This window comes from Ailuropoda melanoleuca, chromosome 12 (genome assembly GCF_002007445.2).
Source record: "Ailuropoda melanoleuca isolate Jingjing chromosome 12, ASM200744v2, whole genome shotgun sequence".
Classification (NCBI taxonomy): Eukaryota; Metazoa; Chordata; class Mammalia; order Carnivora; family Ursidae; genus Ailuropoda; species Ailuropoda melanoleuca.
Genome location: NC_048229.1, coordinates 31075624 through 31098928, shown reverse-complemented (window position 1 = coordinate 31098928; position 23305 = coordinate 31075624). Strand labels below are relative to the sequence as shown.

General features: G+C 50.6%; 1 protein-coding gene across 9 annotated transcripts; it reads right to left on the bottom strand.

The window, feature by feature from the left end:
* Positions 1-36: 36 nt before the first annotated feature.
* PLEKHA4 (pleckstrin homology domain containing A4) lies at positions 37-23305 on the bottom strand. Of its 9 annotated transcripts, none has more exons than XM_034637759.1 (21): positions 22846-23303; positions 22301-22390; positions 21076-21183; positions 19477-19549; positions 19262-19362; positions 18986-19095; positions 18179-18394; positions 17534-17813; positions 16826-16900; positions 15231-15278; positions 15007-15087; positions 14713-14862; positions 13355-13453; positions 10931-11071; positions 9614-9713; positions 9465-9541; positions 2401-2562; positions 2078-2113; positions 1462-1520; positions 960-1072; positions 37-610 (listed from the first exon to the last, which is right to left on the bottom strand). In XM_034637759.1, the coding sequence occupies exons 2-21, from the start codon at positions 22382-22384 to the stop codon at positions 351-353; spliced, it is 2373 nt and encodes a 790-aa protein (XP_034493650.1). In that variant the 5' UTR covers positions 22385-22390; positions 22846-23303; the 3' UTR covers positions 37-350. The 9 variants fall into 9 exon arrangements, with proteins under 9 accessions (XP_034493650.1, XP_019653778.1, XP_019653780.1 ...); XM_019798219.2 differs by having other exon boundaries at positions 22967-23303; XM_019798221.2 differs by having other exon boundaries at positions 23185-23215.

The window sequence follows — 23305 nt, the reverse complement described above, 5'->3', positions numbered from 1 at the left end:
AGCCCCCTCCTCCCTCAGACCCGGGAATTCAGGCCCCAGCTCCCTCCTTCTCCAGACCCACAGGTTCCAGACCCTCAGGATAAAGGAGTCCACGACTCCAGCTCTGCCCCGAAGAGACCCCAGCGTCACAACCCCAAACAGAGAGAAAGCTATTGACTGAAAGTTCAAAGTTTTAATCCGAATTTGGGCAAGTGCTGGGAAAACCAAACTTTGGCCGTAGAAACGTCTTCCTCCCCAGGACACCGAGGGGGCCAGTCCACGCCCCCAGGCGCCCTGAGTGGCTCCAGATCGCGGGGCGGTATCCCCGGGCCACGCCCTCACGCTCCGATTGGCTGTGGTGCTCGGGCGGATCAGAAGCTGGACTGCAGCAGCGTGACTCGCAGAGGCCACGCCCCCTCCTCTTGGGTCAGGGCGGGAGGGGCGGTCCCGGATTCCCACGTGGGCTCCCAGGAGGCGGGGTCTGCGCCGCGCCCACTACCTCCGCGGGAGAACCCGGCGGAGCGGGAATTAGCCACTGGAGATCTTGGGGGCGAGGTCACCTGGGGGGTGGGATCTGACGGAGGCGGTGGCGCAGGGGGAAGAGGCTCTCCTCCGGAGTCTAAGTTTCCACCTGGACAGCAGGAGTGGACAGTGAGAATGGCAAACTTTGGGACACAGGAGTCCGGACCCCCAGGCCTTTCCTCCCAGACCCAGGAGTCGAGCTCCCAGTCCCCTCCTCCCTCAGACCCACAGGTCTGGTCCCCCACCGCCACCCCCAGACCCAGGAGTCTTGACCCCTGTCCCCTCCTGCCTGGGATCAGCAACTCCCAAACCCTCTAGGGCCCTCTCCCCATCCAGACATAGGATCCCAGCAGTTCTCAGACACCCTCCCCCCCCCGCCCCGACCAGAACCAAGGATTCCAGGCTCTGGTTCCATCTTCCCCAAAACTCAGGAGCCAAGTTCCCCAGCCCCTCCTCACCTGTCATCATTCTGTGCCACTGCGACGCCTCAGTGGCCAGGGCTTGAGAGAGGCTGAGGACTCGCTCCCGGTGCCCTTCGGCTGTCGGCAAATAAGGGGTGGTATTCCTTGGACTAGAAAAAAAAGAGAGAGAGATTTGGGGCAGTCTACAATTAGCCAGTACCGCAGTGCCACGTGCGTCCTTCTGGGAGTTGTAGTCCCTAGCCCTCGTCCCTAAAGGACTTTAAACAGGGCATGGACCTCATAAAGGCCTGCTTGTGTTGTGGGATTTGTAGTCTAGTCCTCCCTGAATTTCACCCGCTTTCCCTGACATCCACCCAGTTCTGCAGTTTGGGGAACTGCAGTTCTCATGTGGATCTAGGTGCTTTCTGATGCCCCAGGAAGTCAAGCATCTCTTAAAGGTTCTGTGGTCTGTACTTTACTACTCAAAAGACAGCAATAATAATGCCTTCCCGTAGGCAAATTGATTTCCTGCTTCTTGCCCCACTTTCCAGTTCTTTACCTGCTCCAGGATCCAGAGCTTCTGAGCCATTTGGGGGCTCCTGAGTGTCCCTGGACAGGCTGCAAAGGAATTGGGGCGTTAAAATTCCTCCTCACCTGGAAGTCCCCACGTTCTCATTTTGAGGGTGAAATGAAGGGGGCTCAGAGAGGGAATGAAATTGCCCCAGAGACAGTGTTTAACTTTACATGCATTCCTGCAAAACAGCAAGAGTTAAGAAAATCCACCCCTCACCCCCCAACACACATCCTTTGGCGTGGCTTACCACTTCTTTTCCTTCATATGACCTACAGGGGACTGACAGATGATCACCCCCTTATTTACCTATGACAAGGCCAGGAAGAGGCCCTCCAAATTCACAGTTTTGGGCTCATCGGGAATTAGCTGAACTGCTCGTCCCCCTAAAACTAACTAGACACAGAGTTAAACATTTGGGGTTCAGCTGACTGAGATGCCTCCTGATGACAAAAATAATCCCAGCTATAAAATCACCCGACCTGTGACTTGTCTAATTACTCCCTAGAAAAGTCTCAGATGGAACCATCGGCCGAGACACTCTTATCTTCATATCTGGAATGCTGTCCCCATTGCGACAGTATGAATATGATCATTTCCTTACTTGCTCGTTGTTTCCCCCTTTGATGACACATAGTAACTAAAAAAAAAAAAAAAAAAAAAAAAAAAAAAAAAAAAAAAGCTGGGCCCACAGTCCAGACCTCTGACCCCCATCCTGAAGGAGAAACACTGGTGAAGTGAAAAGTTCTCTGCCTCCCCTACCCCCAACCACCTAGGGGAGCCATCAACCCAGGTACAGGTTGGGGTGAACGTGGAAACCCAGCTCTGGGTAAAGAGGTAGGGAAATCCCCATTTTACAGAGGGGGAAACTGAGGCTCGAACTAGGAGCGCCCCACCGCCCCACCTTGCACCCTCTGTTCCCTTCACCCTTGGTTCTGTGTCAGGCTGGCGTCTGGCTGGGGACAGTGTCCTCCCCAGAGTGAGAAGCCGGGGGGAGGCCGGGCGAGGGAGAGGCCGTCCAAACTCCTGGTTTCTGCGAATTCTCTCCATCTGCTCCTGAGCACTCATCCGAGGCCGGGCAAGGGGGGCCTGGGGAGATGAAGAACACCTCGAGGCCCCAGCCTTGGGCCTCCTCTTTTCCTCTTCCCTGAACCCCTCGGCCTCCAGTCTGGCCCTTTCCAGTAAGTTCACCCTTAGACTCAGAGGGATCTTGCTGCAGCCAGAGCTGAGGCCGGCCTCCCACGCCTCCAAGCGCCCTCAGGACAAAGGTGTTTGGGGCCCTACCCCCCTCTCTGGCCTCATTTCCATCAGCTGCCCTGTTCGAATCCAAAGCCACAGCCTAACAAACATTCACACGTCCTGAGCAAGCCCAGCTTCCTCGCACTGGTAGTCAGGAACCGGGTTGTCAACTCTGGGTTCCTTGTGATGAAAAACAATTCTGAGTCAGCTTAGATGCAACAAAAGGAGGAATGAGACGCATTAACTAAATTGTCAAGAGGATCCCTTTGGGTTGGCCTCCGAAAGGGCTTTGTGAACTCTGTCTTGCTCCCGAAACCAGATGGATGACACACACAGGGACAACGCCATGGGAGAAGTGGAGTGGGCGGCCACAAGCCAAGAACCTTCCAGAAGCTAGGATGGAGGCCTGAAACAGATCCTTCCCCGGCACCTTCAGAGGGAACACGGCCCCACTGACACCTCTATCATGGACCTCCAGCCTTAAGAACTTAAGATGCAAGAGGACAGAGATAAATCAAAGAATAAAAAAAAAAAAAACCTACTCAAACAAAACCAGAACTCTGGAGAGAATCCCAAGGGCGTGGCTAGACACCCTGTTTGCTGAGAGATTAGGCATGTGACGCGTGGATCCAGGAAATTAGCTCTGCAGAAATGCCACCAGCCTGAACTGAAGGGGACAGACTGCGGACGAAATGCAGGAAGGTTGTCATTCGGGCAGGAACCAGGCTGACAGACCTCTCCGGCTGCAGACATGTGTCATCCTTTGGGAAAGGGGGGCCATGCGGACATAGACGCATACAGCAAGACTGCCAGGGGACACCTGGAGTTCCTGGGGCTCCTGGGGTTCCTGGGGCCACCAGTCAAGGGACCATCAGATGCCTGGGAACAGACCCTTCCTGGGTGCCTTCCGAAGGAGCATGGTTTTGGACTCCTAGCCTCTGACCCTAAGACAATCCATCTGTTGTCTCAACAAACAAAACCAGGGGGAAGAGAACCCTTAGCTGCAGCCTCTAACTAGAAGATTCTAGGGAGCCGGCTTGGAGCAGCTGCCTAGTGTAGGGCCAAACACTGTTGTTTACTCTGGTTTGCTCTGATCTGGGCCATCGTGAGTCACATGTCCACCTGCTGTAAAAATGATGGCCCCACGCCGGCCATCACCAAATTCCAAGGTTCACACATCCACTTGTTTGAAACACAGCCCGAGTAGGCAGATAACTGTAGGCATTTACAGCCTGCCTGCTTTGAGCACTGCAAGAAACAGTGTCCCCCCTCTGCTAGCCACAGATAAGATAAACTTGAAGCTATAAAGACCCCAAGTGGCAGCTGCCCTTTGGAGCTCCCTGACCCAGAGGCTCGCCATAGAAGCTTCTGGGCTTTGGCATCCAGGCAGTGACCTCTGGCATGTGTGAGGGACTCCTCCCACTGGCCAAACTATGGACCCCATACGGCCCATGTGTGTTACTTCTACTGCCTCCCCGGTCATATCATTGTCCTTGCTCAGCTCTGAAATCCTTGGAACTCATGACAGACACAACCGCGGAGCTGCAAACAGCCGCAGCTCCCAGAACCACGTGGTTGGTTCAGCCTTGTTCTCAGCAGCCCCGATGACCCACGTCCTGCACGCACCCCACTGAGAACCACAAAGTTCCTCTCCTCCTCGGAAAAGACTGACGGACTGTTTTGTATCCGCGATAATAAGGAAGCACCAGACATGCTCTTAAATGTTCGATCGAGCAACGGCAGGGGCACCTCAACCAGGCGGCCGAAAGGCAACCAGTCAGGGACGGCCCCTGGGTTCTGCAAATCAGCCCAGCAGCGACGGACACACAGCTGTGGCAGCTGGGAGCCGGAGATGGAGAAGCAGACTCCCCGCTGAGCAGGGATCCCGCCGCTGGGCTCAATCCCAGGAGCTGGGGATCAGGACCTGAGCCGAAGCTCCCAGTCTTAAACACTCGTGCCTCCAGAATCCAGCAATTTCTGAACTCCCTGCTATAGGACATCAGCTCTCCCCCTGCTTTGCTTGGGGAGACTGTATCTTACAAGAATAGGTCTGTCTTAAGCAAGTCATAAATTTAGCTTTGCCTCCAACACAGACCAGCGGCCTCTGTCGGGATCACCTCCATGCTGTTGCACACATAGCCTCCATCCTTTGATTGGAGGACCATTTTCTGCATGGCCCACACCTTTTTTTTACTCATCCAGACTCAGCTTCCCAATTGTTAAAAAAAAAAAAATTTTTTTTTAATTTTTAAGTAATCTGTATGCCCAACAGGGGCTCGAACTCATAACCCCGAGATCAAGAGTCACAGGCACCCCGACTTCCCTATCCTTTAAAAGGCTTCCCAGTGCTTTGCGTTTTATCCCTGTTGGATACATAGGATTGGATTAGTATCTCTCTCCCATCAGACAGGAGCATCAGGTCTAATTCGTGGCTGGACCCCTAATACCTCCCACAGGGCCCGGCCCCTACCAGGCCTTGGGAGATGCATGCTGAGCAAATAAAGGAAGGTTTCTTTGCAGCCACCACCCCTCAAAGCTCAGGGGAGAAGCTTCAGCTCCTTGGCCCTCCTGACATGCTGCTTGGATTGGTCATCTGCTTATGTCTTCTTTCTGGGCATCAGAATGGTCCTGCCAAAGAGCGCCATGGGTTACAGCAAAAAGAAGCAACAGAAATCGGGGCGCCTGGGTGGCACAGCGGTTAAGCGTCTGCCTTCGGCTCAGGGCGTGATCCCGGCATTGTGGGATCGAGCCCCACATCAGGCTCCTCTGCTATGAGCCTGCTTCTTCCTCTCCCACTCCCCCTGCTTGTGTTCCCTCTCTCGCTGGCTGTCTCTATCTCTGTCGAATAAATAAAATCTTTAAAAAAAAAAAAAAAAGAAGCAACAGAAATCAGTCCCTTCCAAGAGCTCACAGGCAAATGGGAGCACAGGGCTTAGGGCTCCAAGAATGTTTAAAATGACCCTATAGCAGGCGCTGCCCCGGCTGGCTCAGTCGGAAGAGCGGGCAAGACTTGATCTTGGGGTCGTGAGTTCTAGCCCCACGTTGGGTATGGAGATTACAAAAAAAAAAAAAAAAGTGGGGCTTCTGGGTGGCTCAGTCAGTTAAGTGTCTGCCTTCAGCTAAGGTCATGATCCCAGAGTCCTGGGATCGAGTCCCGCATCAGGCTCTCTGCTTAGCGGGGAGCCTGCTTCTCCCTCTCCCTCTGTCCCTTCCCTCATTCATGTTCTCTCTCGCTGGCACTGTTCTCTGTCTCAAATAAATAACTAAAAAATCATTTAAAAAAACTTAAAAAAATAATAATAAATAAAATTAAATGGCCCTGCAGGTGAAAAGTACAGGACCTCCTTGTCCCAAAGTCCTCAAGCAATCAGATCTGGGGTCTGCTGAGAAGAAGATGCCCAACCTTGTTATTTCTTTTTTTTTTTTTTTAAAGATTTTATTTTATTTTATTTTATTTTTTTTTTTAAAGATTTTATTTGTTTATTTGACAGAGATAGAGACAGCCAGCGAGAGAGGGAACACAAGCAGGGGGAGTGGGAGAGGAAGAAGCAGGCTCATAGCAGAGGAGCCTGACGTGGGGCTCGATCCCTTAACACCGGGATCACGCCCTGAGCCAAAGGCAGACGCTTAACCGCTGTGCCACCCAGGCGCCCCAACCTTGTTATTTCTGCCCACGGTGGTCAGGTGCACCTAGAAAGCCCCCGCTGGACCCTGGCAGTGACTCAGTGACTCGCCAGGTGGGCATTCATCACTGTGACATTCAGAGATTCAAGAGGACTACCTCAATGATGTTGAAGACGTTGGGGCACAGGGAAATAACTTGCCACAGAAGAAAAGGGGAAATGAATGATCATTCATCAGGGAGCAAGAATTCCTGTCCCCTTCAAGGGTCCTTCCAGCCGGACCAAGCATGTAATTGACACAAGATAATATGAAGCCAAGAAATTCGGGTTTAATAGCATCCACCCGGGGAATCGACACGGACGTGGAAATTCCAAAGGCGGTCGGGCACATGAGTTTCTGTGCGTCATTCTGAACCAAGGAAAGAGGGCAGGGGTCTGGGACTTCAGGAGAAAGGAAAGCACTTCCCAGGGTAGATGTTTAGGAATTCAATGGTTGCCCTGCCCTGCAGATTGGTCACTCAGAAAACATTTATCCCAGCTAACAACCTTTCCTCTGGGAAAGACCCCCAATCTACATTCTTCTATGTAGTTAAGGGAGAGGCAAAAGTTTCTCTTGAGCCCGTAGGGTCTCAACTGCCTTCAGCTCAGAATAATCTTCGTGAGGAAGTGGCCTGCCTTGGGGAGGTCCTGCCCTCGGCCCCTTATACTATAGTTCATTGCTGACCTTCAACAGTGTATGCTTATCAGGGACCAAGAGATTCCAACTGGTTTGCTCAATTAAAACGAGACCTCCCAGGGGCATCTAGGTGGCTCAGGTCATGATCTCAGGGTCATGAGATCGAGCCCTGCATTGGGCTCCATGCTCAGTGGGGTATCCGCTTGTCCCTCTCCCACCCCTCTGTTCCTCCCCACCCCCGCCCCCGCTCACATGTACTCTCTCTCAAATAAAATAAATAAATAAATAAAAATTTTAAAAAAGGAAATAAAAAGTGCATGATATTTATAATCTATTTTTATTCCACTGACTCAATCGATCATTTAGTTCTTCATTGTTCTATTTTTAAAAACCACAAATTTAAATTGAGACGTCATTTATAAGCTGAATCCCGTTTAAGTATGAATATTCATACGTATTGCTAGAGGAATGTAATGTGTCTGATTAAGGGCGCTATGCCAGACGTCACTGGGGCTTTTATATAAGACACAGTATATATATGCATCCTATTACCAGCCTAGAATCTGCAAAGTTTTTGCCTAATCATGTTTTTTTTTTTTTAATTTATTTATTTGACAGAGAGGGAGCATAAGCAGGGGGAGCGGGAGAGGGAGAAGCAGGCTCCCCGCTGAGCAAGGAGCCCAAGTCGATCCCAAGACCCTGGGATCATGACCTGAGCCAAAGACAGACGCTTAACCGACTGAGCCATCCAGGTGCCCCTAGAATCTGCAAATTTTTGCATTTTGAATTATATCTCGTCCCCAGGGTTTTGGATAAAGTTTGAAGATCGGTATAACTAGAATCTACCTCCTCTCAACATCTCCCGTTCTTCTAATTCTAGTGGGAATTACGGTTCTCTCCAGCCCTGACTCTCCTCTCTGGGTCCCCTGCCTCAGTGCTCGCCCCGCAGTTTGTTCCCCGCATGGCCGGCAGAGGGCGCCGGCTCCCGCTTACGGCCGCTCAGAACCCTCCGCGGCTCCCGGCTCTCCTTGGACCTCAAGCTCCAGCACGGTCCACCCCCAGTACCATCTCTCCTCTCCTCTCCACCCCTCTGCCCCTCGCTCGCTTACTCGGTTCCAGCCACATTGACTTTCTAGGGGCTCCTGCAACACGCCAGACCCACTCCCGCCACCTCACCGCAGAACCTCTGCAAAGGCCGTTCCCTTTGCCATTAAAGCTCTTCCACCCAAGGCTCGCTCCCTCACCCCCGTCAGGTGGCTGCACAAACATCCCCTTACCCTGAGGCCTCCCCAGACCAGGCCATTTACTATTGCACCCCTTCCTCTGGCATCCCTAACCTCCTCACCGTGGCTGTGTTCTGTGCTTATTTCTTTAGCACTCGCAACATAAAATAATGTATAGCAAATTGATTATTATCTGCCTCTTCCCACTAGAACGTCGGATTCATTAGGGAAGGATTTTTTTTCTCTTGTCTTGTTCACGTTTGTGCCCTCAGCGCCCAAACAGCTCTAGGCAACAGAACTTTCTGTGATGGTGGCAATGTTCCCTATCTGCTCTGTCCCACAAGAGAGCCACTGGCCACGGGTAGCCCCTAAGCACCCGAAATGCTTAGGTGCAAATGATTCTTAAATTACACTTCATTTTAATTCATTTTAATTCAAATAGTCCCACGTGGCTACTGGCTACCTTATTGGACAGCCATGAGGATATATATATATCTTTAAGATTTATTTATTTGAGAGAGAGAAAGAGCACGAGCGGGAGGGGCAGGGGAGAGGGAGAAACTCAAGCTGACTCCGTGATGAGCGCAGAGCCTGACTTGGGGCTCGATCTCACGACCCTGAGATCACGACCTGAGCCAAAACCAAGAGTGGGGTGCTCAACCCACTGTGCTACCCAGGCGCCCCCAAATATTTCATAAATATTTGTCAAATGAATGAATGAAGTCCTTACTACATCTAAGTACTATTTTCTTTTTCTTTTTTTAAAGATTTTATTTATTTGAGAGAGAGAGACAGCAGGAGCAGGGGGAGGGGCAGAGGGAGATGGGGAGCAGACCAGGGCTGGATTCCAAGACCCTGGGATCACAAGCTGAGCCAAGGCAGTTGCTTAACTGACTGAGCCCCCCAGGCGCCCCTGCACTATTTTCAACCTTAGTTTGGAATCCAGTTTGACTCCTCCCATCAGCTCTGGGGGCGGGGGGAGCTGCTAGGAGCTGGTGAGCTATTTTGCAGGTAAGCGCTTGCAGGCAGAGCAGTTTCATAACTGACCCGAAGTTACATAGCTTAGAAGTGGCAGAGACAAAATTCAATCCCAGCGCTCAACAAATCTCACTCTCTCTACTCTGGGGTGTGATGTCAGAACTCCTTTCTCCCAGCTGTTTGCCCAGAGTGGGTGGTGGTCAGTTTAAAGGGTTCCAGATGGACCTGAGGACGCGGGGATGGACCGCCTACCTTGGTTCCTGGCTGTGGGGAAGCCAGGCGGCGACTCTCGGGGCTGGAAGCCCGGGAGACCCTTGGAGATCCAAGACCTGGGAGGGCAGAACAGGATTTGGTGAGGGCAGGGAATGCCAAGCAAGTCCCATACAGCCCAGGACGCTCACCTGAGCGAGGGCTGGAGAGGTCTCTGTCGCCCCCGGGGGGCCGCCCCCAGTCAGCCTCAGGGGACCGGGATGAGCTCAATTCCAAGGACTCGGGCAGGCTCTAGATGGGTCAGGAAAAGAGAATAATGCTTACCATCGTCATTCTTTTTTTTTTTTTTTTTAAGATTTTATTTATTTATTCGACAGAGATAGAGACAGCCAGTGAGAGAGGGAACACAAGCAGGGGGAATGGGAGAGGAAGAAGCAGGCTCATAGCGGAGGAGCCTGATGTGGGGCTCAATCCCGTAACGCCGGGATCACACCCTGAGCCGAAGGCAGACACTTAACCACTGTGCCACCCAGGCGCCCCTACCATCGTCATTCTAACTATTTTTCAGGCACTCGGCAACCGAGACGCAGCATGAATAGGAGTGAAGATTGAAACCAGTCTGGTTTCAAATCTCAGCTCTGCCATTTATGAGCTGTGTGACCCTAGGCAAGTTACTTTACCTCTCTGGGCCATATTTCATCTTTGATATGAAGATTGAATACATTCATGTAAGGCACTTAGAACAGCACCCTCACATGGTGAGGCATTGTAAGTGCAAGGTTCTATAATGATTGTGCATCTGGTGCTTTAAGAAGAAATTTACTTGCATTATCTCATTGAATCCCCTCCATAAACCTACAAAGAGGCACTTATTATCCCTATTTAACATACAGAGAAGCCAAGGCTCCAAGAAGGAAGTCGACAACTGGTATCACAAAGATGGCAGAGCTGGGATCTGAACCCAGGTCTCTTGAATATGTGATCTGATGGCCAAGGCACACAGCAGCTCTGACCCAGCTATGACAACAGTGGCTCCTGCTTCCTGAGGGCCTACTCCGTGTCAGACACTTTCTTATCATCATCTCTCCTTTTTCTAGAACCCTACACGTTGAGAGTGATGATCAGCGATGTCCCATAAATGTTGCATAAATGTCTCTCTGGGAGAAAACAGCCCTGGTTTGTCACGTTGGCCAATCTCTGTGGTGCAAATACTCCCCCCATGGTCAATTTCAAGCTACCAACATGACATCATTGAATACGGACTTGAGACGGAATGCACACAAGTGGCTCTTGGGAGGTGTTGGGAGCTGGCTCCAACATCCCACTGGACTATGATCACAATATAACAAGCAAAGAAACAAAGGCTTCTGGAGCTTAGGCTACTTGCTTGTGGTTGGTTAGCTGAGAGAAAGAAAGGGAGAGAGAAAAAGGTTGAGTAGGTGAAGAGTTGGGCCCAGGGCAGATGGGACAGGAAGCTGGGCGTGGGGAGAGAGGCTTGTGAGTCTCACCTCCCTCTCTGATGACTCCTCGCCTTGGAGTGCGGGGGATGGGGAGTCAGGTTCAATGTTGGGGGGTGGTTTCTGGGGGCCCCCAAGACCTGCCAGCGTGTCTTCTACCATCCATAACTGCTGCTGAGCAGATGCTCTGTCCTGGGAGAAGGAAAGAAATCTGTTACTCAAAGGCGGGAAAATGCCAGGAGGGTTAAGGTTGGATCTGAAATCAGTGAGGCTATATTTATGGAGTCATAAATGAATTATGTATGCATGGGGAGGTTATACTTGTGGATATCCATTTCCATATGGATATCCCATTGACCCACCACCATTTACCATAAACACTGTCTTTTCTAATCTGCTCTGCAGTGTGACCTCTGTTATATATGAGCATATAAATATGTGAGTCTGTTTCTGAATACCCTATTCTATTCCTTTGGTCCATTTGTCTTAACTACACTGTCTTATTAACCGTAGCTTTACAATCAGACTTGACATTTACTTGTCTTTGTTCTTGGAGGTTGCCTTGGCTACTTTTAGTCTTTTGCACTTCCAGATACAATTTAGAGTCAACTTGTCAATCTCTACATAGAAACCTCCCAGATTTGTATTGGGATTGTAAATCAATTTGGGAAGACTACATCTTTACATTATGTATCTTTCCTATCCATGAGCATGGTATATCTCTCCATTTATCTAGGTCTTCTTTAAGTTCTCTCAATGACATTTTGTGGCTTTCAGAATAGATGTCTTGTATATCTTTCATTAGATTTCTTCCTGGATATTTAATTTGTTTATGCCAATTACAAACACTATTGATTATAAATATTTATTCTCTGGGGCTTAAATGCCCAAATATCTCAAGAAGATAATTGATTTTTGCATATTATCCTTGCATTCAGTGACCTTGATGTTGTTTATTCTAACAGCTTATCTGGAGATTATTTTGAATTTTCTACATTTATACAATCATGTGTCATCTGTAAATAAAAAATAGATTTACTTCTTCTCTGGTCCTTATACCTTTATTTCCTAGACTTGTACTGTCTAGGACCCCTGGTACAATGTTAACTAGAACTGGTAGTAGCAGCACCCTTGTCTTATTCCAGCTATAAGGCAGAAAGTTCTCAATATTTCACTGCCAACTATGTTTGCTGTAGGTTAGTTATAGATGTGTTTGTTATCAGATTAAGGAAGTTCCCTTCTATTCCTATTTTGCTGAGAGCTTTTATCATTAATGGATGTTAAATTTAGTCAAGTGTTTTTCCTGAATTTATTGAGATGATCATGTGGCTTTTCTCCTTTTTAAAAAAAATGTAGTGAAATACATGGACTGATTTTCAAGTGTTAAATTAACTTTGCATTCCTGTAATAAACCTAATTTGGTTCTTTTCATATATTGCTGGTGCTGAGAGATATTTAACACCAATAGATGGGGGATTAGCGTTGAGGAGTGGATTTTAGGAAGAAGGGGAACACGTTTAACATGAAGAGAGCAGAGCTTAAAACTGTGAGTATGTATTTAATACTAGAAGTCAATGGTTTGTTTATTTCATTTTGTGGGCTTGAACCCACGACCCTGAGATCAAGACCTCTCAAGATCTGAGATCAAGAGTCAGGCACTTAATTGACTAAGCCACACAGGCACCCCTAGAAATTAACATTTAAAGGGTTCCTTCGTGGCACAGTCGGTTGAGCGTCTGACTCTTGATTTTGGCTCAGGTCGTGATCAGGGTCATGAGATCGAGCCCTGCATCAGGCTCTGTACTCAGCCCAGAGTCTGCTTAAGACTCTCTCCCCCTCTCCCTCTCCCGCTGCCCCTCCCTCACTCTCTCTAAAATAAATAGATCTTACAAAAAAGGAAGTCAACATTTTAAACTAAAGGCATAGGATTTAGAAACTCCACTATTAGGCCTAGATTGAAGAAGTGGGGGGAGGGGCGCCTGACTCAGCCAGTGTAGCATGTGACTCTTGATCTCTGGGTTGCAGGTTCGAGCCCCACCTTGGGTTTAGAGGTTACTTAAAAATAAAATCTTAAAAAAAAAAAAAAAAGAGAATGAAGAAGTGAATCTGAAGCTAAGCAAGGGGGCTTATACCTCAGAAGTGGAGCTGGAACCAAGGGATTAGATTTAGACCTACAAATTACAGAGGATAAATATAACAGCAAAAGTCAGGAGGCAAGATGGGGACAAGGCTGAAGGGTGGGGCTTTGAACTGGAAGACAGAGCTTCAAAATTAGAAGAGAGATTTAGAACCAGAGGGCAGAGTGGGTCTGAACCCGAGGCAGGTCTTAAAATGAAGGGTTTAGAATGAAAGGAAGTGTTTAAAATGAAAGGAAAGGACGTGGGGGGAGGGGTTTGAAATGAAGTGGGAGGGGCTTACATGCCCAAAGGATTTCCAGGGGAAGATGGTGGAAAGGGTGGAGTTTGGGGGACATACCTGGGGGGAACCAAGGTGCAGCAGGTACTCCAGGGTCTCCCTCAAGGTGCCCAGCTCCTGTTCCAGGCTGCTGTATGCGTCCCAAACCCGCTCTCGCTCCTCAGGTCCCAAAAAGATGGAGACACGGGGTTAGTATGCCCACCCACCAGATCTTCCCCCACTCCATTTTTTCCCCAGCTGACCATGAGGAAGAGAAGCCTGGTCGCTGGTGCTCTGAGCGTTATATGGACTACAATTCCCAAGAGCCTCTTCGCTCAGACTACTAGAATCCCCAGAGTCTATATGGAACCTACTATCCCAATAAGCTGCTAGTGTAGACAAATAACAGATTTCCCAAAATTCTCTGATGATCTCTGAAGTCCTCTAGGGTAGCAGACTCTATAGATCCAGTAAGTTCTTAGGACAGTCACGATCACAACCCCCACGTGCCCCCGGGGAAGCGTCACCATCGCCATCATCATAGCAGGTAACATTGATTAGGTACCTGCCATGTACCAGCCACTGTCCTTAGTGCTCATTTAATTCTAATGAGGTAAGTATTATCAATGTTTCCGTTTTACAGATAATAATTATAGCTAACATTTCTTACCATATACCAGGCACCTGTTAAACATTTATAAGCTATATATTGAGATGATATTTATATGATTTATATTTATATATAAATGTATATATTTATATGCTACATATAAGATATATACATATATAAAATATTTATTGTATTATATAAGTGTTAAATATTCATTCGTTTATGTATGTTATGTATAAATATGTATGTATTTATGAAATTCTAACAATGACTCCAGGAAGTAAATACTTTTTATCATTTCAAGTTTACATCAGAGGCATCTATGGCCCAGAGGGGTTAAGTAACTTCTCTAAGGTGACACAGCTACTCTGAGCGCGAGCAGGAGCTGAGATTCAAAGCTAGGAAGCCCATATCAAATTCACCCTCTCAAACTACAAAATTAAGTCTGCTGTTTCTTGGCTGCTTGTCCCTCGCCCTCTAAGACTGTCAAAGTGACTGATTCAAAACTTGGGGAGAGGTAGAGGAGGAGGGAGGGAGCCTGGGTGGCTCAGTCAGTGAAGCGCCCGACTCTTGATACTGGCTCAGGTCACGATCTCAGGGTGGTGAGATGGAGCCCCAGGTCCAGCTCCGGGCTCGGCGTGGAGCCTGCTTAAGATTTTCTCCCTCCCTCTCCCACTGCCCCTCAACCCCCTAACAACTACAACAACAAAAAACTTGGGGGGAACAGAATTCTCAAGAACAAACTTCCCATGAGCCTCTGCGGCAGGGCCCCTTCACAAACCACCTGTGTAGTCCTCCTGGGAGAGCACGCCCCTTCCCAGATGCTCACCTGAGTCAGGTGACAAAGAGTAGCCCTCACACTGACCAGTCGGTCCTGCAGGAGGCGCTGGCGCCCCCACGCCCTCCCTGGAGCGCCAGCCTCCCTGGTTGTTTGGCCCAGCTGCTGTCTGGTCAACTCCAAGGCCGCTTCTAGCTGCTCCTGCACCAAGAAGGAAGGTGGTTAGACTTCTGAATCCACATTCAGCCCCAGGGAGAGAGAAAAGGTGTCCTTCCAAATCCTTGGGCATCCTGGGGAGCAGGAAGGGAGAGGCCAAGTGTCCTTCTCCATCTCAGAGCCTCATACCTTCTCCTCCTGCCTCTGGTCTATCTCCTCCTGCAGCCTTCTCAGGAGCCGGTCCTGCCCACACAATTTGGTCAACAAAGTCTGGAGAAAGGAGAACAGGAGCTCCTTATGGACCAGACCTGGCTTTTCCCCTGTCCTCCCTGCCACCCCCCACCCCCACCCCCATCTAAAGCATTCTCCCCAACTCTGAGTATTTCGCAGGGTTTAGACCACAGAGAACTTACATCTGTCTCCAAGCTTTGGTGAAAAGTTGAGTCAAGGGGGGGACCTGGCTGCGGAGGAGGAGAAAAGCCAGGGGTCACATGGACAGACAGATCTTTATTGTAGCTCAGTGCTCAGTCAAGCCCTGTTTCTCTTGACAGACCCCCTTCTCCTTATTAGCGCCCCTCCCCTTTTTTTAAATGTAGGCTTGACGCTGACACGGAGCCCAACCTGGGGCTTCAACTCATGACCCTGAAAGAGACCTGAGCTGCGATCAAGAGTTGGATGCTTAACTGATTCAGCCACCCAGGCACCCCCTTATTAGCTTTGTTCCAAGATTTAGCAAACCTCAGTAGACCACCTGTCAGATTCTTGGCTTTAGGAAGATGCAATGGACTCTGTTACCAAAAAGTTTCAGTAATGTTATAATTAGTGGAGAATATTTAGACATTTCTTTTACAACTGAAAATAAAATAAGGATGCTCACTACTACTGTTAGAGTTTAACACTGTATTAGAGATCTTAACCTATGCTATAAGAAAAGAAAAAGAAAACAAATAGAAGTGTAAGGATAGGAATGATATGCTCATCGACTCAAAGAAACCAACGAAATCAAAGATTAGAATAAGAGAATTCAGGGCGCCTGGGTGGCTCAGTGGGTTAAGCATCTGCCTTCGGCTCAGGTCATGATCCCAGGGTTCTGGGAGCCCATGGTGGGCTCCCTGCTCAGCGGGGAGTCTGCTTCTCTCTCTGTCCCTCCCACCTGCTCCTGCTTGCTGTCTGTCTCTGTCTTGCTCAAAGAAATAAATAAAATCTTAAAAAAAAACAAAAAAGAACAAGAGAATTCAGGGTGCCTGGCTGGCTTAGTCAGTGGAGCATGTGCCTCTTGTTCTTGGGGGTCTTGAGTTTGAGCCCCACGTTGGGTGTAGAGATTACTTAAATAAATAAATAAACAAACAAACAAATAAATAAATAAATAAATAAGAGAATTCAGCAAGGGTGCCAGGTAAAAGATGAAGTTCCAAACATCAATAGCCTATTTCTACACCATCCATAGCTAGAAAATATAATTAAAAAAAAAAAGAAGAAACCATTAAAATAGCTTTAAAAACTATCAGGAATTTAGGAGTTACCTTAACTAAGAGCATATGAGATCTCTATTGAAAAAATTTTTAAAAAAATAAATAGAAGAGGGGCGCCTGGGTGGCACAGTCATTAAGCGTCTGCCTTCGGCTCAGGGCATGATCCCGGCGTTCTGGGATCGAGCCCCACATCAGGCTCCTCCGCTAGAAGCCTGCTTCTTCCTCTCCCACTCCCCCTGCTTGTGTTCCCTCTCTCGCTGGCTGTCTCTCTCTGTCAAATAAATAAATAAAATCTTTAAAAAAATAAATAATAAAATAAATAAATAAATAGAAGATGATATGAATGAATGGAGAGATATTCTATATGTCTGCTACCCAGTTTGTGGCAGCCCTAGGAAACTAACAGAAGCATCGGTCAAGGGACCTTGAAATAGCCACTCTTCTCTAGGCACCCTAGTCCAGGAGATGACATTCTCCATAGCAAAGAAAGCAAGGAAGGGGGCTCTGGCAGATTCGAGGTGCCCCAGGACACCTACCAATAAAACCATGGAAGCCCGTGTCCCAGGAGCTCTCGGGGGTAGTTGGAGATATGTGGAGGAGCCAGAGGGGGCCTGGGAGGAATATTGAAATAGAGATGTTTAGAAATTGGCATGTTTTAGTAACAAATATTAGAGTGGGTGCGTCCAGAATTGATGTGACCTAGGAGACTCTTTGAGGTTCAGAACTGGGCCCCCACAACTTCCTCAACTACCTGTTCTCCAGCTTTGTGCCACTGTGGGGACACAGGATGATAATAAATGGACGAGCCTGGCAAAACTGCCCCAGAGGTCAATAGAAGTTGCAATCTACTCTCACTTTCACATTTGTGGTTATCTGTGGATATTCTAGGCTACAATTCCATGATGCTCAGAGGAAATAGCAGGTGACCATCTTGGAAAGATAAACTGGAGACACAAGACAGGTGCAATCCACACTACCTCTCCCAGCATTGTCTTGGAGGACAGTATTCTGGCGTAATGGCCAGTATCTCTGGCGTAATGGCCAGAGACTGGCCTGAAAAGACAGCCATGCAGACTGATGGGAGATGAAATCCACTTTCCCCCTCATATCTGAACTCAGATGTGATTATGTTGAACCACAATCCCCATGATGCCCAGGAGGCCATGGCCTGCAGACCTGCCTGGAAAGACAGACCACAGCCATATGGGAAATGTAGTCCCCCTCCCCATAAACTCACTGCCCACCTGTGTTCTGGCCTCCTGACTCCAGTGCTGGGGACTCCTGGGGGGCCTTCCTCCCCCAGGCTCAGAGGAGGCTCCTCGACGAGGAGTGGGGGGCCTGGAGAGTGTTTGGCGCTGAGGGCCCCAATCCAGGGGAGGCCGGACGTCGATGCGACTCAAAGGGGTATGGGGTCTGGCAAGAGGTGCTGTGTCACTGGAGGATGGAGGGGGTCTGCGTGCAGGAGCAGAATGAGGCCGGGGGAGGCTCAGAGGTGAGGGAGGGCGAGAGAACGGTGTGAATAGGCTGTTGGGCAGAGAGGATAGGAGAACTCGGTGAACTAGAGCCCCTTCACCCCACTACCCACCCTCAGCCTCATGTACACGTCCCCTTTCAGTGTGTCTCACTGTCCCTCTAAAGTAGAACCCCTCTCTATTAGCCTGATCCTGAATAATTTCCCCCTTTGTGGCATCTCCTCCTTAGGACTTCCCCCTATGGGTTCTGACCCCACAAGAACTCCAGCAACTCACATCCGCTCAAGGGAGAGAGAACTAAGCCATACCAGAATCAGCCACAGTTCCCACCCTTCTCTTAGGCCATGCCCCCAACATAGCTTTTCCTCTGACACTCTGCCCTCTGGAAACTTCTTGTCCCAGACTTCCTCAACTCACTCCGGGCTCCTGGTCCTCCGGATCCGAGGTCCAGACTGGAGGTCGGCTGTGGGGCTGGGAGTGAACAGCCCGGGTCGTCCACGACCTCTGGAGAGCCGAGCCACCTCTGGTGACTCTAAGCCGTGTCTCTCTCCCCCTCTGCTCACCTCCGGGGGACCACCGGGACCGCCAGGGCCCTCTCCAGGCTGGGGACGTGCGGGTGACCTGGGTCGCCCACTAAGGAGTGGGCACAGAAAAAGACATCACTCCTTTGTACTTCGCAACAGCCCTTAATCCCATTTCACAGATGAGCGCACGGGAACCTACACAGAATAAAGGGTAAGTGGTGCACTATAAATCATTGTTCGCGCTTTGCAGATGGGAAAACCCTGGGTGTGGAAGTGACTAGTGCAGGGCTACAAGGTCCATCGGGGTCGCTGGACCCAATGCCCCGGACTGTGAGTCTCCAGACTGAAACTTGGGGAAGGCCGGGACGGAGTCAGCCTAAAGCCTTTCTTTTCATATTTGACGTTACTTCAGTGGCAGCCTCTGAGGCGGAGACTTCTGAGGGAGCTAATCAGAGAGTGTGCAATATTGATGAAGGGGGCTGAACAATGTGGTGGGCGGAGCCTAGAAGAGAAAGACTTTATGCTGATTGGAAGACATGAAGTTCCCTGGAGGTGGAGCCCAAAGGGCGGAGCCTCCTTAGCTAGAAGACGTATGATTGGACGTTGAAGAGGCAAGGCCTAAAGGGGAGGGGCTGGGGAATAATTAGATGGACTTGGATTGGAGGTACAGGTCAGGGGCGTGGCCATGACCTAAACTCACCAATCATCTCCCTCCGCGCGCGAGGCCCGGCCCAGCGCCCTCAGCCAGCCCCGCAAGTCCTCCAGAGTGTCAGCGGCCAGAACGTAGGTCCTCATGCCTGGGTGCTCGGCCTGCGGGGAGAGAGAGCTGGGGACCCGGACGCCCGGGCCATCTAAAAAGGAGGATGCCATGAACTCTGGTCAAGGCTTTTTATCTCCAATAACGGATGTTTCCACGGCTGCCCCCATGGCTTAGCGCTTTAGTGCCCACGGAGAGGGGGGCGGTGGGCGGACTCACGGTGAAGGTGAAGCGCCGCCCTCGGGGGGCTCCTGGCCCATCTGGTCTGATACTGTAGCTAGGGAGCAGGACGCTGCCCAGGACGCTCTCCTCGCGGCTGTCTGCAAAAGAGGGGCTGGGGTCAGGGATCGCACAGGGATCTGGAAGCCAAGAAGCTAAGGGAAAAAGAGGGTGGGAGGGGGGCCCATCCACCCCGTGCCAGGGAGGGCACTGACCCTTGTAATAGAAGAGGCAATGGCCGGAGAGGACAAACCAGCGGCGTTTCCAGAGCCGGAGCCCGGAGCTGTCCTGCGGAAACAGAGTGGGAGGGGAGGCCTGAGTAGAGGGGGTGTGGGGAGAAGAAACGTGGAAATGAAGACAGTGACACCCGGAGACAGAGAAACCCAGAAGGAGGAGAGGAACAGACACGTTTGCTGCAATAGATTGAGCTGGAGAACTGGAAGCCAGAGTGTACCGGCTGAGCTCACATAGATTCTGGACACAGTCAGACCTGAGTTGGGCTCCTAGCTCCACCCCTCTCGAACTATGCCATTAGACTAGTCATTTCCTGGCTAGGACACTCGTGTTTTCTCATCTGTGAATTGGGGATTGAGAAATTACCGGAAGGTTGGAGCGAGCTACTGTATAACCCATGGGCCGGGATTTTATAGACTCAGACTTTTGGTCAGATTATTCCGGAGTCTGAGACACAGAGAGAGGCCAGGAAGGTGGCACTGGGAGCCCTAACCTGAATCCTGCATCTCCCCATTTCCTCTGCCGAAACGACTCCATCTCCAACCTTGTGCCCCTCTCCTCTTCAATCCATTCCTACAGAAGCCAGCAGGATCTTTTTCAATTATGTCAGATGGTGGGTGTCCCTTGCTCAAAACAGAGCCTATCGTCACACTGAGAATAAATCTCAAATTCCTTCCCCTCTTTTACTGGCTTGCAGGAAATCTCAAACCTAGGTCTGCATAAGAATCACTAGGCGTGGGGCGCCTGGGTGGCACAGTGGTTGGGCGTCTGCCTTCAGCTCAGGGCGTGATCCCAGCGTTATGGGATCGAGCCCCCACATCAGGCTCCTCTGCTATGAGCCTGCTTCTTCCTCTCCCACTCCCGCTTGTGTCCCCCCTCTCGCTGGCTGTCTCTATCTCTGTCAAATAAATAAATAAAATCTTTAAAAAAAAAAAAAAGAATCACTAGGCGTGCTTATTAAAATACAGATTCCTGGTTCCCAATCCCAGAGCTCCCGAGTCAGTAGATCTAGCAGGGATTTCCAGCAAGTTCCTAACAGGGACTCATTGCGAACCACTGCCCTGCCATCCCTCCTATCTCGACCCTTGGCTTGCTCCAAACACCAAGCTTTGGCCTGCCATATGGCCTTCCGCTCTCAGATCCCCTCCGCTCCCCGACTCTTAGCATGATGGGCTCCTTCTTGTCACTTAGTTCTCAGCTTAAATGTCACCTCGGAGACTTCCCTGATCAAGAGTCAAAGGGTGCCCTCATCCCTCTGCCACTTTTGCGCATAGCCTCCTGCGTTATTTCTTCAGAGCAATTCCTACAATCTGAAATATGCTAGTGTAGTATCCATCCCTGCCCCACCCCTCTTGAACGTACTAGAGACATCTGTTTGTCTTATTTGGGCGTGGCATGTTATAAAAATTCAGGAAGTGGTCACTGAATGAATGAACGGGTGCAGGGAACAAGGACAGGAAAAGGGGAGAAGCCGCGTTAGGAAAAACGAAACGCGTTTGGAGACTGGGAAGGAGAGAAACAGTGGACAGCCAGGGGCCCAGCGTCAGTCAGTGTCCCTTCCCTTCTCGTGCTCACTCCACCTGCTTATGAAGCCAGCCTCGGATGTGCACTGGAAGGTTGGGATCCCTTCGGAGTGCATTGCCTCTCTTCCCGAAGGCGTGCACCTTGCTTACTGCCCGGGTAGGCTTCTGAGGAGAGAAGGAGGACAGAAATGAACAGGATGCGTTTGGGTGCAGGCAACCCAAGGCCCTCGCCCGGCCACCCTCAGACACCAAGCCAAGGAAGGTGCTGGATTTTGAGATCAGAACGGGAGGTGCGTGGTACAGAGCTGACAGACACTTTGAATGGGCAGACAGAGATGTTTGGAGGAAAGGAAGAAGCTACTGGTTGATGGGGGAGGAATTGGGGTGTCAAGGGTCTACTGCCAAGGAGAGGATGCCCTTGACCACTAGAGCCGGAGATGTAGTGCAGTCTTTGGGATCGGAATTGGAAATACTGGCTAGGAGGTCCCCCAGAACCAGGAAAAACTTCCATGCCAAGTTCCTGGTGATGGATGGGGCAGCTGAAGGGAAGGATGCCCCAGTGCCAGGGAGTGACTTCCCTGAGCAGCCATGTCCAGGGCAAAGAGATGGCTCCAAGCTCCCCCTGCCCCAGTAGACGGAGTCCCCTCTCCCATCCACGCAGGTGTCTCAGGCATCCACAGCCCCAGTCCCACAGGAAGCCCTTCCTTGCGGAAGGCGCTGACCAAGGTTGGGATTGAATCTCTAGATTCTGAACTGGGGAAGCTGGAAATGAGTAAAGAGAGTGGCAGAGGACAAGGAAACTAGTGTTGTCACTGAACTTTGGGCTGGGGCGACGATTGGTGACACAAGTGTTGCAGGCCTCTTGGGGCCTTATCATCAGAGGAAGGTCTTTCCTTATCAGATTTCAGAACTTGGTAGGATGGCTAGAGGTAAGAGGGAGTTCTCAGTCCCAGTCAAGGGTAGCCACAGCCTGAGTTCCTGGAAGGAGCTTCATGGTTGGAGAGTAACCTTATCTTAGCAACCAGAGTCCAATGGGATTGTTACTCTGGTTGAATTAGGAAAATACAAGGGGTGGGGACAGCTGGAAGTGTCTCTGAATTCCTAGCTGGGGCTGATGGGCAATTTGGGACCTTACTAGGTGTGGCAGAGCCCATCGCTAAGTATCTTTGCCCTTAATGATGGGAATCCCCTGGGTTGGCACGGAACCCAGGGCTGGGAACACAGGAGAAGGGGGCAGCCCGGAGCCCCGCCCTCCTCCCCAGCCCTTCCAAGAAGTTCGAACCTTGGTGCTCAGGCTGCCCAGGGAGGAGATGGTGGAGGCGCTGCTGGCCAGGCTGAGGCTGCTCCGAGGTCTGCCCTCCTCCATCAAGGGCTTGGGGAGAGAAAGAAAGGGGCTGTGTGCCTGTCTCTGCAGCTGACCCGGCTGGGGACAGAGACAGGGTCAGGGGCTCGCAGGTCGGAGGAGGCTGAGGAGAAAGAGCCTGTTGTCTGGGAACTGGGGGGCTGGGGGAGGCCCTGGCCCCAGACTGCATACCGAGAGTGATGCCAAGAGAGGTGGGCGGCACTGGCAGCTGCGGGGAGGGGGCAGCTGTCTGCAGCCCAAGACAGAGAATAGGGGCTCCTTTATTCTTGCCCCCTGCACTGTAGCCAGGAATGTGACCCTCTCTGTGCTCAGAGAGCCCCCATTCCCTCCCTGCCTCTTCCCGGCCGCCCCCAGCTACCTGTCTCCTGCCCTCCCACACGCACCCCCAAGCCATCCCTGCCAAGCTCTGGGACGCCAGGAATGCACACCCAGGCCGCCCCTCCCAGGCCAGCCAGGGAACTTACCAGCTCTGGGGTCCCAAGGGCGGGGCAAGAGGGCCGTGTGAGTGCTGGGACCCCCAGCTGCAGTGTCCCTCCTTTTCTGACTGGGAAGGGGGGCTACCTCTCAGACCTGTCTCCTTCTCACCTGCTCATTCACACGCTTTTTGCTTTTTGTCTCTCCTCTCTTCTGGTCACTCTTCCCTTTCTTGCAGAGCGTCTCTGTCTCTGGCCTCGCCTTGTCTCTCTGTCTCTAATCCGTCTCTTCCAGTTTCCCTCTCCCTCATTCTCTCCCCCGCCCCCCACCCAACACTTTCCCTTCCAGGCTTTCTGTTTCTGTTCCAGATCTTTTTCGCTCCGACTTACAGAGTCTCTCTTCCTCAGGTTTCCATCTCGTCCTCTCCCCCTCTCTCTCCCTCACCCTCAAGCTCTTCCTCTCTCTCTCTCTCTCTCTCTCCCCACCGACGTTTCCTCCTCTCGCTCAGAT

Excerpts from the sequence above, each read along its gene's own strand:
- PLEKHA4 (XM_034637759.1), bottom strand. The coding sequence starts at position 22,384 with ATGGAGGAGGGCAGACCTCGGAGCAGCCTCAGCCTGGCCAGCAGCGCC. Across the intron at positions 21,184-22,300 it reads TGGGCAGCCTGAGCACCAAG|AAGCCTACCCGGGCAGTAAG; the intron begins GTTCGAACTTCT and ends TTCTCTCCTCAG. Across the intron at positions 16,901-17,533 it reads GTCAGGAGGCCAGAACACAG|GCCCCCTCTGGCTCCTCCAC; the intron begins GTGGGCAGTGAG and ends TATTCCTCCCAG.